This window comes from Salvelinus alpinus, chromosome 27, assembly GCF_045679555.1.
Source record: "Salvelinus alpinus chromosome 27, SLU_Salpinus.1, whole genome shotgun sequence".
NCBI classification, from domain to species: domain Eukaryota; kingdom Metazoa; phylum Chordata; class Actinopteri; order Salmoniformes; family Salmonidae; genus Salvelinus; species Salvelinus alpinus.
The window spans coordinates 13,607,214-13,622,217 of NC_092112.1; the positions used below are offsets into that span (position 1 = coordinate 13,607,214).

Below are 15,004 nucleotides of genomic sequence, written 5' to 3' on the forward strand. Positions count from 1 at the left end.
AGTTTAATTCAGTAGTACAACACAAGTCACATTGTATTTCAGCATGGGCACAGTGGGAATGTATATAGGTGATGTTTAAATGATTTCTTACGCTTCCTTTTCTGGTAAATGCAGCTGCCATTTTTCTTTCCCAATAGAAAATGGCAGCTGGCTGAGCATTTCCAATAATTATGTTTTCCGTGTAGCTCATTTTGCTGTTATACCAGGTCATTTACAAATGTAACAGCACAGCATCATGCCACTTGTCCTCAAACTATAATGTTACCATTGAACTCTAAATAGGAGGTAAGTAGAGTTGGATAGGACACACCCTACAAAAGTCCTCTGGACTGATTCACGAGAGAGAGAGAGAGCAAGAGAACATCAAAGGATGGGAGAGACTTCAATTCCAGCAGGTCCTCTTGCTGAGGGTGATGTTGATCACGCGTTGCTTCCGCATGTCACGCCTCTGTCACGATCGTGTGGAGGAGAGACGGACCAAAACGCAGCATGTGGAAAATAAGCCATCTTCTTTTATTTTACTACGAAGATGAACATGAAACGAAACACTATTACAAACTATACAAAAACAACAAACGACCGTGAAGCTATAAACGTAGTGCAAACAAAAAGCAACAAACGTTCAACATAGACAATTCCCCACAAACAGCTAAAGCCTATGGTTGCCTTAAATATGGCTCCCAATCAGAGACAACAATAACCAGCTGTCTCTAATTGAGACCCAATTCAGGCAACCATAGACTTTCCTAGATACCTACACTCAACCATAGACACAGCTAGACTACTATACTAAACATAAACCCAACTACTCTAATAAACCCCCTAAACCTTACAACCACCCTAGACACTACAAAAACCACATACATTCCCCATGTCACACCCTGACCTAACCAAAATAATAAAGAAAACAAAGAATACTAAGGCCAGGGCGTGACATAACCCCCCCCTTAAGGTGCGAACTCCGGGCGCACCAGCACAAAGTCTAGGGGAGGGTCTGGGTGGGCTTCCGTCCACGGCGGCGGCTCCGGCACTGGTCGTGGTCCCCACCCCACCATAGTCACTACCCGCTTTCGTAGCCTCCTCCAAATGGCCACCCTCCACCTTAACCCCACTGGATTAAGGGGCAGCACCGGACTAAGGGGCAGCACCGGACTAAGGGGCAGCACCGGACTAAGGGGCAGCACCGGACTAAGGGGCAGCACCGGACTAAGGGGCAGCACCGGACTAAGAGGCAGCACCGGACTAAGGGGCAGCACCGGACTAAGGGGCAGCACCGGACTAAGGGGCAGCACCGGACTAAGGGGCAGCACCGGACTAAGGGGCAGCACCAGGATAAGGGGCAGCACCAGGATAAGGGGCAGCACCAGGATAAGGGGCAGCACCAGGATAAGGGGCAGCTCCGGACTGAGGGACGGCAGCTCCGGACTGAGGGACGGATCCTGGCTGGATGACGGCTCTGGCGGATCCTGGCTGGACGGCTCTGGCGGATCCTGGCTGGACGGCTCATGGCTGGCTGACGGATCTGGCTGCTCATGGCTGGCTGACGGATCTGGACGCTCATGGCTGGCTGACGGCTCTGGACGCTCATGGCTGGCTGGCGGCTCTGGCTGGTCATGGCTCGCTGACGGCTCTGGCTGGTCATGGCTCGCTGACGGCTCTGGCTGGTCATGGCTCGCTGACGGCTCTGGCTGGTCATGGCTGGCGGAAGGCTCTGGCTGATCCGTTCTGGCGGAAGGCTCTGGCTGATCCGGTCTGGCGGAAGGCTCTGGCTGATCCGGTCTGGCGGAAGGCTCTGGCTGATCCGGTCTGGCGGAAGGCTCTGGCTGATCCGGTCTGGCGGAAGGCTCTGGCTGATCCGGTCTGGCGGAAGGCTCTGGCTGATCCGGTCTGGCGGAAGGCTCTGGCTGATCCGGTCTGGCGGAAGGCTCTGGCGGCTCCTGTCTGGCGGAAGGCTCTAGCGGCTCCTGTCTGGCGGAAGGCTCTAGCGGCTCCTGTCTGGCGGACGGCTCTGTAGGCTCATGGCAGACGGGCGGCTTTGAAGGCTCAATACAGACGGGCAGTTCATGCGGCGCTTGGCAGACGGACAGTTCAGACGGCGTTGGGCAGACGGGCAGTTCAGGCGCCGTTGGGCAGACGGGCAGTTCAGGCGCCGCTTGGCAGAGGGGCAGTTCAGGCGCCGCTTGGCAGACGGGCAGTTCAGGCGCCGCTTGGCAGACGGGCAGTTCAGGCACCGTTGGGCAGACGGCAGACTCTGGCCGGCTGAAACGCACTGTAGGCCTGGTGCGTGGTGCCGGAACTGGAGGTACCGGGCTAAGGACACGCACCTTCAGGCTAGTGCGGGGAACAACAACAGGGCACACTGAGTTCTCAAGGCGCACTATAGGACTGGTGCGTGGTACCAGAACTGGTGGTACCGGGCTGAGGGCACGCACCTCAGGACGAGTGCGGGGAGAAGGATCAGTGCGTACAGGGCTCTGGAGACGCACAGGAGGCTTTGTGCGTGGTGCCGGGACTGGAGGCACTGGGCTGGAGACACGCACCACAGGGAGAGTGCGTGGAGGAGGAACAGGGCTCTGGATACGCACTGGAAGCCTGGTGCGTGGTGTCAGCACTGGTGGTACTGGGCTGGGAACACACACCACAGGGCTAGTGCGAGGAGCAGTAACAGGACGCACAGGACTCTGGAGACGCACAGGAGGCTTTGTGCGTGCTGTAGGCACTGTCTTAACCAGACGGCTAGCACGCACCTCAGGACGAGTATGGAGAGCTGTTCCCGGTGACATTAAATCACCAACACGTTCATTCGGACGGATGCCGTGAATCATGCACCAAACCAATACATCCCTCATAACTCTCTCCTCCAATTTCTCCATTAACTCCTTTACTGTCTCTGCGTCACTCTCCTCCAAATCCGCCCTCACCGGCTCCTTACGTTAAGCAGGAGGAGTTGGCTCACGTCTCCCGACTGACCCAACTAAACTACCCGAGAGCCCCCCCCCCAAGAAATGTTTGGGTTTGACTTACGGGCTTCCAGCCTTGTTTCCTTGCTGCCTCCTCATATCTCCGCCTCTCTGCTTTCGCTGCCTCCAGCTCAGCTTTGGGGCGGTTATATTCTCCTGGTACTTCGCGGTCCAGAATTTCCTCCCAATTCCAATAGTCCTGTGTAGGTGGGTCCTGTTGTTGTTGCACACGCTGCTTGATCCGATGTTGGTGGGGAATTCTGTCACGATCGTGTGGAGGAGAGACGGACCAAAACGCAGCATGTGGAAAATAAGCCATCTTCTTTTATTTTACTACGAAGATGAACATGAAACGAAACACTATTACAAACTATACAAAAACAACAAACGACCGTGAAGCTTTAAACGTAGTGCAAACAAAAAGCAACAAACGTTCAACATAGACAATTCCCCACAAACAGCTAAAGCCTATGGTTGCCTTAAATATGGCTCCCAATCAGAGACAACAATAACCAGCTGTCTCTAATTGAGACCCAATTCAGGCAACCATAGACTTTCCTAGATACCTACACTCAACCATAGACACAGCTAGACTACTATACTAAACATAAACCCAACTACTCTAATAAACCCCCTAAACCTTACAACCACCCTAGACACTACAAAAACCACATACATTCCCCATGTCACACCCTGACCTAACCAAAATAATAAAGAAAACAAAGAATACTAAGGCCAGGGCGTGACAGCCTCATGTTTAAAACATGGGGGAAAAGGGGACAAAGTCCATTTCGATGCATTTACAAATTCAATGTTTTACACAATATTGTATCATATTTGATCAATCAATCAAGTTTATTTTATATAGCCCTTCGTACATCAGCTAATATCTCGAAGTGCTGTACAGAAACCCAGCCTAAAACCCCAAACAGCAAGCAATGCAGGTGTAGAAGCACGGGTGAGTTACTGAGCTGTTCATCCACTACCTTTTATGGTAAATACAGGTGTAACAACGTGCAAATAGTTGAAGTCGGAAAGGGAAAATAAATAGACAGATAGTTTGTATTCACAAAGGTGTTTGTTCTTCACTGGTTACCCTTTTCTTGTGGCAGCAGGTCACAAATCTTGCTGCTGTGATGCCACACTGTAGTATTTCACCCAATAGATATGGGAGTTTATCAAGATTGGATTTGTTTTCAAATTCTGTGTGGGTTTATAATCTGTGGGCAATATGTGTCTCTAATATGGTCATACTCTCACTGTCTGTCTCTTTGTCTCTCTGAGATAATATAATATCTCATCCGTTATAATCTAATCTTGCACGGTTTCTATTTCTGGCAGAGTAAGTTTGTGGTCAGATGCTCTGTGAAGCGACAGACGGGATGTTTTCGCTCTTCAAAAAAGTTTTATGTTTACATAAAAATGTTTCCTTGTTCATGAACGTATGCGCTTATACTCCATTCTAATCCACTCATCTACCTTGCCTGAAGAAAACCGTCCACAACTCATGCCCGAAAGATATCCTAACATAACCAATCATCTCTTTTTCATTAGGAGGAAACCATTCCAAAGGAAACGGAAGAAAGTCCCTTGACGAGCTTCTAGACTACATTGTTCAGACACCTCAAGACACTTTTCAGCCAGTTTACATGCCAACTACTACTACAGCAGGTGTTATCATGGAAGGGACCCACAGCACCTTGCGTCTATACCAACCCATCAGGGAGAGGAGCTCTGTGAGGCCGTTCATCCTCACCCCCACCCCTATCCGAAGGGGCCCCGGTTCCTCCCTTCACAAGACCGCCTCTCTTAGGGCTCAACCAATCATTTCCCACCATCCAACAGAGGAGGGGCCAGTTGAGACAGTGCAGGGGGATCAGTCAGAAGAACTTGGGTTTAAAAAACAGAAACAGAGTTTTGAGGAGAACAGCAAGGCGGATGGTTTAGGATCATCGTCAGACTCTGAGCTCAACTGGTTGGCTGACCTCCACCTGCTACCTCTCTGTTCGGAGTGCAAGGCCAGGGTTGGGATGGGGAACCAGGGAGGTAAGCTCAGGCACCTGGGCTCTCTGGAGAGCCAAGATGGTTGCTCAGCCAGACTACCACCAGACCCCCAGGCGACCAGGAGAAGGAGGACTGAGGGGCTGAACGGCACCAGTAGCCTCCAGCACACCCTCACCCTGTCCCCTGGGACCCCACGGACAGCAGCGACCTCCAGGGGAATGAGGCTGAAGAGGCTGTGGAAGACGAGCGCTCACCCAGCCGAGGAGACGCTTCAGTGGGGTGCAGTGGAGTCGAGTCCAGCCTATCCTTCTGATGGTGTCTCCAACTCTAATTTCACAGAGAGAAGGAATACAGTCATGAGAGGAGAAGACAAGGAGAAGACGGACACTGTCCAGGGAGGCAGAGAGAGGGAGAAATGTTCTAAGAGTCCAACTATGACACGGGGAGCAAAGAGGCCATGCACCGGTCCCTCCAGCGCTGTTCTGGACTCCCTCAGGGGGGTTCTACTCTCTGAGAACCGCTCTTGTTCTCCGAACAAAGTTCTCCCATTTGAGTACCACTACAGTTCTCACACGCCCCGAGAAGTTGTAACTCTGAAAGAAGAGCCTGTTCACATTGACTCAGAGACGGAGCTCTCAGAGTACGACAACGAATTCTGTAACACCTCTCCCTTCCCATCTAAACCTCAAGAGGTAGAGGATTCACAGGACAGCACCAGGCAGTCTCCAGAGGGGGGGACCAACCAGGCCCTGAGCCCCAGCCAGGAGGGAGGCAGAGCAGAGAAGGGGTGGAGGATGGAGAGGTCAGCCCAGCGACGGTGTGAGGAGATAGAGATGGAGAGGAGGAAAGCAGCCTGGAGGGTGATGGAGAAGATTGAGGAGGTGGAGGGGATCATATGGAGGGTCAGTCTCACCAGCGCTGACTGGATCAAAGAAGGGAGAGAGGGGAGTGTTTTTGAACTATTTACCTCTACGCCAGATGTGTCTGAAGAAGAGTCAGTGTCTGAGACCAAACATGAATCCTCTCTCCAGCTCCAGCCAGAGCACCAGGATTGGGGGACTACTCTGGAAGATCCTCTCCCAGCTGAGGAGATTAATTCCCTGGGTGAGGCGTTGAGCCAGAGCCTGCGGAGAGCCCTGAGGATGGAGGGTCTGGGGGAAGACGAGGACTGGGAGGCAGTGAGGTGTAGAGAAGAGTTCAGAGAAACAACCTGGAACTTCAACTTAGAGCAAACCTCTCCAGAATCGTCATGGGATCCCATTGACCTCTCCAACGGCAACACCATGACCTTTGACCCTATGAGAGAATGGAAGCGTCCCTCCTCGCCCTCTCTCTTGGACATCGAGTCCCCGAGGACCTCCAGTAGCTTTGACAGCATGTCCCCTATGATGTCCCCCATCCTGTCTCCTCTGTCCTCCCTATTTTCCAGCCCCCGGCTCAGTCGCTGTCCCCTGCCTCGGTCCCTCTCCCAGCCTGATGAGGAGATGAGCGAGGAAAGAAGAATGAGAGATGGGGAAGGTCAGAGAAGGACGAAGAACTCGGCACCAGGCCATCTTGTCCTGCAAGGTGGGAGTAGTAATAGAGGTGACAACAGTGACTTTAAGGTCAACAGAGGACAGGTAGGGGACAAAAAGGGGACCAGGAAGAGAGTAGCATGGCTGGACTTGAGGCTGAATGAGCAGAACCAGAATGACAGCCAGAGCCAAGGCGACTACAGTTGGGCTGAGCCAGGTGTTTCCAGTTTGTCCGCTGTGCTGTCTTCAGGTGAGTGGTCACCTTATGCAATTCATCATGTCCAAATTATAACAAGAAAAATAAGCTTACAGAAGGGGAAAACATACTGCGTAGAATGGAGTAAGACACATTCTGTTACGTAACTAATATCCAGTGTTCTTGTCTTTGAGGATGTATACTGAGCTGCACAGGTTAATTAACTGACCCTTAAACAATAAAAGTTGCTTCTCTCCCTTGATAGACAGACAGACAGACAGACAGACAGACAGACAGACAGACAGACAGACAGACAGACAGACAGACAGACAGACAGACAGACAGACAGACAGACAGACAGACAGACAGACAGACAGATAGATAGATGGGGTGAATAAGTGGAAAGCAGAGCTCTATGATGCTCTACATAGGTTCTGACAGTCAGGTTTACACATCGCTTAGTGATCTGCTGTTTCTGCCTCAACCACTCTGCATTCTCTATAGTCAGGTGACTGTTAGGGGCCAAGGCTTCTCAGCAGGTCTCTGACACACAAACGTCTCTGACACACACACACACACACACACACACACACACACACACACACACACACACACACACACACACACACACACACACACACACACACACACACACACACACACACACACACACACACACACACACACGGATGCTGGGCCTTTTTTACTTTCCAATTTATCACACTCCGTTTTAGGCCGTTAACTCTCATCAACCAGCATGGAGCCATCATTTCCAGAGTACAGATGTAGGATCCTAATTTGATGCAGGAAATGTTAAACTTGAAGTGTATTTGAGGTTTTAAAAACACTTCTGAAGTTTGTAATTTCCACTTTGAAATTTCAGACTTGATTTTCCCTTACAAAAAATGTATCAAACACAAACATTTTTCCATTAATTATAATCCACATAATAATTCACATTTCCTGTTGCTGCAGGATTATTGTCCTGTTGTATCAAACTGTCTCAAATGCAGATCATACATCTGTACCATCAATCCTCTCTACCCATGTTTAGTGCACCAGAGGTGCGTGTGTGTGTGTGTGTGTGTGTGTGTGTGTGTGTGTGTGTGTGTGTGTGTGTGTGTGTGTGTGTGTGTGTGTGTGTGTGTGTGTGTGTGTGTGTGTGTGTGTGTGTGTGTGTGTGTGTGTGTGTGTGTGTGTTCACGCATGGGGTCAGTGGGCACCTGATATCAGCTCTCTCTGGAGGCCACGATAGAATGTGCAGTGACCGGAGTCAATCCAAGGTTCAGGATTAAGGACTAGTGTTTGTGTGAACAAAAAAAGCAGAGGTATTTTCAATGGGAAGGAACAGTCATGAGTGCAACCCAGGGTTAATCAGCATGGTTCAGTGTGATTGAGCCGGAGCTTCAAGGTCTTATAGGTATAGTTATCAAAGGCCAGGTGTCTAATGGTGGTTACAGTCTTAAACTAGTCGTTACAACCCAAAGTTTGAAATAAACTCCAATGGCGAACGTTCATAAAGGTGGAAGAATTCAGATATAATGTAATTGTTTTAGCGCTATCCACTGAGTTGTTAAAAAATTAATTGCCGGTGTATTGACGCTAAAATTGGGATCATGTATACTCTGCTAATGACCATACAAAAACAAAATGGAACGGAGAGAAATGTACAATACGGAGGAACTTAACAAAAAAAGGAATGTGTGGTAAGTGCATTGTGGGCCACCATCTTATGCACCCTCCACTATTATGCAATGGAGTGAATTCAAGTTTTTGCATAAGAGGTGGTTACTGGTAACAGCATCTTCTGCTCTCGTGTGTGAAAACTAACAGAATCACAGGTCCAAAGTAGCAGCTGTCTATCTACACTGAGTATACAAAACATTAAGAACACTTGCTCTTGACCAGGTGAATCCAGGAGAAAGCTATGATCCCTTATTGATGTCTCTTGTTATATCCACTTCAATCAATGCAGATGAAGGGGAGGAGATAGATTAAAGAAAGATTATTAAACCTTGATACAATTGAGACATGGATTGTGTGTCATTCAGAGGGTGAATGGGAAATACAAAAGATGTAAGTGCCATTAAACGGGGTATGGTAGTAGGTGCCATTAAACGGGGTATGGTAGTAGGTGCCAGGCGCACCGGTTTGTGTCAAGAACTGCAATGCTGCTGGGTTTTCCACGCTCAACAGTTTCCTGTGTGTATCAAGAATGATCCACCAATTGGTAGGAATGTCTCATCCTATGTTCAACAATGGCCTTTTCCCCTTTATTCAGATTACACCTGCTCACTTTCGGTTGTTTGAAAAGGAAATAATCTCCAAAATATCTTTATTTTTTATACAAGCCTTAGAAAGTTGGTTGGAATTTCAGTTTAATCCACCTGAAAAGACAGAACAAATAATACACCAAATATTGTGGTTAAACTCAAATATAGTAATTGATAAAAAAAAAAGGTTTTAAAAGTATAATTTTTGTGAATGATAACATAAATAGGACTGGTGGAGTTATGTCACACATGCAGCTAACACAGACATATGGAAATGTCTGCTCTACCCAAAATTACAACCAACTAATTGCAGCATTACCACAAAAATGGAAGAGGCAAGTAGAAGGTGCAACCAATAGAATGTTATATATATGGGGGATACAATCTTCCCAGCTCTGCAGATTCTGCTGTGAGGAGGCAGAGTCATTAGATCATTTATTTTGGCATTGTCCGTATGTAGCTCGTTTTTGGTCACAGGTCCAGGAATGGCTGAAGAATTGCAACATTTGCCTAGAACTAACGCTGCAGATAGCAATACTGGGGGATTTGAAAAGCCATAGTCAATCAATCAATAATATAATAATTATTTTAGCAAAAAATTTGTATTTTTAATTTACAATCTGTAGAAGCTATGGGAATAGAAAGGTGTAGTACTTTTGTCAAGCATCACAGCACAGTTGAAAATACATGGCAAATAGAAATCCAAAATGGATGGTGTTGAGAGATAGATGGGAGGAGGGGTTGAATGGAGCTGAAGAGTGGGACTAATAACAATAACAACAATAAGATAACAACAAGATAAAACATACGGGGTTTGTAAAATGTATATAGGTTCAGAAATGTTGTGGAATAACACAGTTACAAATAGAAATCACACTGGATGAACATCATAAATAGAGGAAGGACTAAAAACAAACAAAATATAACTACTGTAAAATAGATTGTGTCTGTAAAATGTGTATAAGATGTATAAACTGAAGGTAGAAGCCTAAGTGTTATTGTTTATTAGTTTACTCCAATTGGGGGAAGGGTGGTAGGGTTTGGGGGGAATAATAAAGGTATATTATTTAAAAAAGTATGTATATCAATATAGGTATGTGTATGTTTATATGTGTATATGTATGCATATGTGTATGTATATGGATATATTTACAAAAAAAGATATGGGGGATTGGAAATGATGCAGACAATTACATTGATGGAAACAACAATCTCTCCGCAATATTAAGCTGATCCCCCCCCCCTTAAAGAAAAGAAAACAAAGAATGGTCCACCACCAAAAGGACATCCAACCAACTTGACACAACCGTGGGAAGCATTGGAGTCAACATGGCTCAGCGTCTCTGTGGAATGCTTTCGACACCTTGTAGAGTCCATGACGCGACGAATTGAGGATGTTATCTCTTTCTCTCCTTCTCTCCCTCTATCTCTTTATCTCTCTGTGTCTCTCTGTCTCTGCTCTCTGTCTCTGCTCTCTGTCTCTGCTCTCTGTCTCTGCTCTCTGTCTCTGCTCTCTCTCTCTGCTCTCTCTCTCTGCTCTCTGTCTTTGCTCTCTGTCTCTTTGGCTGGGCGCTGCCTGTTGAATAACAGCAATGTGCAGACAGGCCGTCTGGTGATTTTGGCTCCCGCATGGCCATCGGCCACACACACGATGTGGCTGACCAATTAACACAGTGTCCATCACCCTGGTATTCCTGCCAACCAGACATCTTTATCCAGACAGCCTCACCAGCTGAGCCCTCTGTTATCATCCTACCTGGCACACACATAGACTATATATATACAAAGTATGTGGACACCCCTTCTAATTAGTGGATTCGGCTATTTCAGGCACAACCGTTGCTGACAGGTGTATAAAATCGAGCACACAGTCACGTCATAGGATGCCACCTTTCCAACAAGCCCTGCCAGAGCTGCACCGATCAACTATAAGTGCTGTTATTGTGATGTGGAAATGTCTAGGAGCAACAACGGCTCAGCCGCAAAGTGGTAGGCCACACAAGCTCACAGAATGGGATCGCCGAGTGCTGAAGTGCGTAAAAATTGTCTCTCCTCGGTTGCAACACTCACTACCGAGTTCCAAACTGCCTCTAGAAGCAATGTTGCCACAATAACTGTTTGTCAGGAGCTTCATGAAATGGGTTTCCATGGCGGAGCAGCCGCACACAAGCCTAAGATCACCATGCGCAACACCAAGCGTCGGCTGGAGTGGTGTAAAGCTCGCTGCCATTGGACTCTGGAGCAGTGGAAACATGTTCTCTGGAGTGATGAATTACGCTTCACTATCTGGTAGTCCAACAGACAAATCTGGGTTTAGCACATGCCAAGAGAACGCTACCTGCCCCAATGCATAGAGCCAACTGCAAAGTTTGGTGGAGGAGGAATAATGGTCTGGGGCTGTTTTTCATGGTTTGGGCTAGGTCCCTTAGTTCCAGTGAAGGGAAATCGCTACAGCATACAATGACATTCTAGACGATTCTGTGCTTCCAACTTTGTGGCAACAGTTTGGGGAAGGTCCTCTCCTGTTTCAGCATGACAATGCCCCCGTGCACAAAGAGAGGTCCATACAGAAATGGTTTGTCGAGATCGGTGTGGAAGAATTTGACTGGCTGCACTGAGCCCTGATCCTCAACCCCATCGAACACCTTTAGGATGAATTGAAACGTCAACTGCAAGCCAGGACTAATCACCCAATATCAGTGCCCGACCTCACTAATGCTCTTGTGGCAAGTTCCCGCAGCAATGTTACAATATCTAGTGGAAACGCTTCCCAGAAGAGTGGAGGGAGGCTGTTATAGCAGCAAAGGGGGGACCAACTCCATATTAATGCCCATAATTTTGGAATGAGATGTTCGATGAGCAGGTGTCCACAAACCTTTGGTGAAGTAGTGTATCTCAGTCATTCACATCTCATTACAGGTTAACAGGAAGGACATGAGCTGATTAGACTTGTGATTATTTACAATATCAGTACAGTTCCATGCTGTTATATGGGCTGGGGCTACCAGTGGGGTAAAGTCAAAAATACTTTTAAAGTACTACTTAAGTCATTTTTTTTGTTGAGTATCTGTACTTTATTTTTGACAACTTTTACTTTTTCTTCACTACATCCCGAAAGAAAATACTGTACTTTTTACTCCATACATTTTCCCTTACACCCAAAAGTACATTTGTTAACAGGACAGGAAAATGGTCAAATTCACACACTTATCAAGAGAACATCCCTGGTCATCCCTACTGCCTCTGATCTGGCAGACTCACTGAACACAAATGCTTTATTTGTAAATGATGTGTGCCCATGGCTATCCATAAAAATAAATAAAAATTGGTGCCGTCTGGTGTGCTTAATATATATTTTAGAAATTACATTTACTTTCCATACTTAAGTATATTTAAAACCAAATACCTTTAGACTTCTACTTAAGTAGTATTTTACTGGGTGACTTTCACTTTTACTTGAGTCATTTTCTATTTAAGGTATCTTTACTTTTACTCAAGTATGACTGTTTAGTACTTTTTCCACCACTGGGGGCTACTGAGGTGATGTTCAGAAGGTCATGAAGAACTCATTCTCAAGATGGCGCCACAGCTTAACTTTATACAGAACCATACAGTATTGTGGGTGCTGTAGTGCCCTGGTTATTACACTCAGTCAGAGTTCATTTGTATGAATTCTTTTGCATTAGGAAATGCATTAGGAAACTTAGGGAAAGATATGGCCTTACAGAAGGTTGAAGTATTAACTGGTGATGTCAACCTTGGCCAATAAGCATTACTGTAGTAGAAGGTGGAACTGGACTTGTTAAGCACATTACACAATACCAACTTCTACCCAGCTTAAGAGGAATGGTTTCTATGTGGGGGTTTCCATTCATTCATTGAATTTCAAGTCACTTCCTGAATTGATTGAATTTAAAATGAAATGTATCCCAAATTTAAACTTCTACCAACTCGGATGTTCCGGTTGTCTCTTCTCTTTAGATGAGTCCCTGAGGAGACAGGAGGTGACCTGGCAGAGAGACGAGTCCCTGAGGAGACAGGAGGAGATCTGGCAGAGAGACGAGTCACTGGGGAGACAGGAGGAGATCTGGCAGAGAGACGAGTCCCTGAGGAGACAGGAGGAGACCTGGCAGAGAGACGTGTCCCTGGGGAGACAGGAGGTGACCTGGCAGAGAGACGAGTTCCTGGGGAGACAGGAGGAGATATGGCAGAGAGACGAGTCCCTGAGGAGACAGGAGGTGACCTGGCAGAGAGACGAGTCACTGGGGAGACAGGAGGAGATCTGGCAGAGAGACGTGTCCCTGGGGAGACAGGAGGAGATCTGGCAGAGAGACGAGTCCCTGGGGAGACAGGAGGTGACCTGGCAGAGAGATGAGTTCCTGGGGAGACAGGAGGAGATATGGCAGAGAGACGAGTCCCTGGGGAGACAGGAGGAGATCTGGCAGAGAGACGAGTTCCTGAGGAGACAGGAAGAGATCTGGCAGAGAGAGGTGGAAGAGTCTCTGTCCTACTGCCGGTCTCTCTCCCTTCCATCTTGCCTCTCCCGCCCCAAACACGTTGACTTCCTCAGGATCACACCCCTGGAAGATGACATCACCATCGACTCACCTTTCTCCCCACTGCGAGTGAGTGTCAGTGATGTGGTAGATATTTCCCTTAGAGGAGTGTGAAGAAGTTTATTTCCAAAACGCTATATCCATGAATTTTTCACATTTGTGTAAAAAAAAAAAGAGAAATGATTGCTTAACTCAAAACATATTAACTCTAAGTAGTTATAGACCTATAGGTATATGCCCTCGCAATGGCTGGTGCACATTCTGCATCTGCGTTGTTCCATATCGCAAAGCCATATCAAATATCTTGGTTGTAAAATAGTTTCTATTGAGCTGAATATTGACTCACAGAAAGCTGCGATCCTCTTCGCTTCGACAGGGTCATATGGACGAAGCTTTCAAAGCTGTGTTTTTCCAGTAATTGCGTTTTTAAATGTTTTTCTTTCTTCTCTTGAGCGCATCGGGGTAGAGGAGAGTGGCTTGCTCATCCCAGCACCAGGCCCCAATGAAACAGGCAGAGGGGCTTGGCAGACGCTTTCATTACAGGAATCATGAGGATAATGCACTTTACTGTTTGACCAAATCATGGTTTTAATGCCCAAAAAACAGGAAGGTTTGATTGAGGTGACAATGTGCTCTGTCTGTGTTTATAGGCACCCTGTGTGTCAATTTCCAAAGCCAACCCAACCCAAATTGTCCAGCCCGTATGGCATTTGCTAGAATTGCCAGATGGCCAATCGGCCCCCGGATCTCATATTACTTTACCGATTCATTTTATTTCAATATTTATTTTAGATTGACAATATTGACATCAGAAATGTATCATTTGTATCGTTATTTATTAAAGTTATTTGTTACATTAGACTGTGTAAAACCTAGCAGTACTACTTGTTTCTCAGAGAGTGTGGAGGATATACAGTTGAAGTCGGAAGTTTACATACACTTAGGTTGGAGTCATTAAAACTAGTTTTTCAACCACTCCACACATTTCTTGTTATACAAACTATAGTTTTGGCAAGTCGGTTAGGACATCTACTTTGTGCATGACTCAAGTACTTTTTCCAACAATTGTTTACAGACAGATTATTTCACTTATAATTCACTGTATCACAATTCCAGTGGGTCAGAAGTTTACATACACTAAGTTGACTGTGCCTTTAAACAGCTTGAAAAATTCCAGCAAATGATGTCATGGCTTTAGAAGCTTCTGATAGGCTAATTGACATCATTTGAGTCAATTGGAGGTGTACCTGTGGATGTATTTCAAGGCCTACCTTCAAACTCAGTGCCTCTTTGCTTGACATCATGGGAAAATCAAAAGAAACCAGCCAAGACCTCAGAAAAATAATTGTAGACCTCCACAAGTCTGGTTCATCCTTGGGAGCAATTTCCAAACGTCTGAAGGTACCACGTTCATCTGTACAAACAATAGTACGCAAGTATTAACACCATGGGACCACGAAGCCATCATACTGCTCAGGAAGGAGACGCATTCTGTCTCCTA

General features: G+C 46.7%; 1 protein-coding gene across 1 annotated transcript; it reads left to right on the plus strand.

The window, feature by feature from the left end:
• The first annotated feature begins 4,639 nt into the window (after positions 1 to 4,639).
• LOC139555798 (uro-adherence factor A-like) lies at positions 4,640 to 13,617 on the plus strand. The gene is made up of 2 exons (XM_071369199.1): positions 4,640 to 6,728; positions 12,929 to 13,617. The coding sequence occupies exons 1-2, from the start codon at positions 4,640 to 4,642 to the stop codon at positions 13,615 to 13,617; spliced, it is 2,778 nt and encodes a 925-aa protein (XP_071225300.1).
• The last annotated feature ends 1,387 nt before the right edge of the window (positions 13,618 to 15,004 follow it).

What these genes read in the sequence shown, in the direction of transcription:
- LOC139555798 (XM_071369199.1), top strand. Translation starts at nt 4,640, where the DNA reads ATGGAAGGGACCCACAGCACCTTGCGTCTATACCAACCCATCAGGGAG. An exon ending in GTCCGCTGTGCTGTCTTCAG is followed by an intron (nt 6,729 to 12,928) that starts GTGAGTGGTCAC and finishes TCTTCTCTTTAG; the next exon opens with ATGAGTCCCTGAGGAGACAG.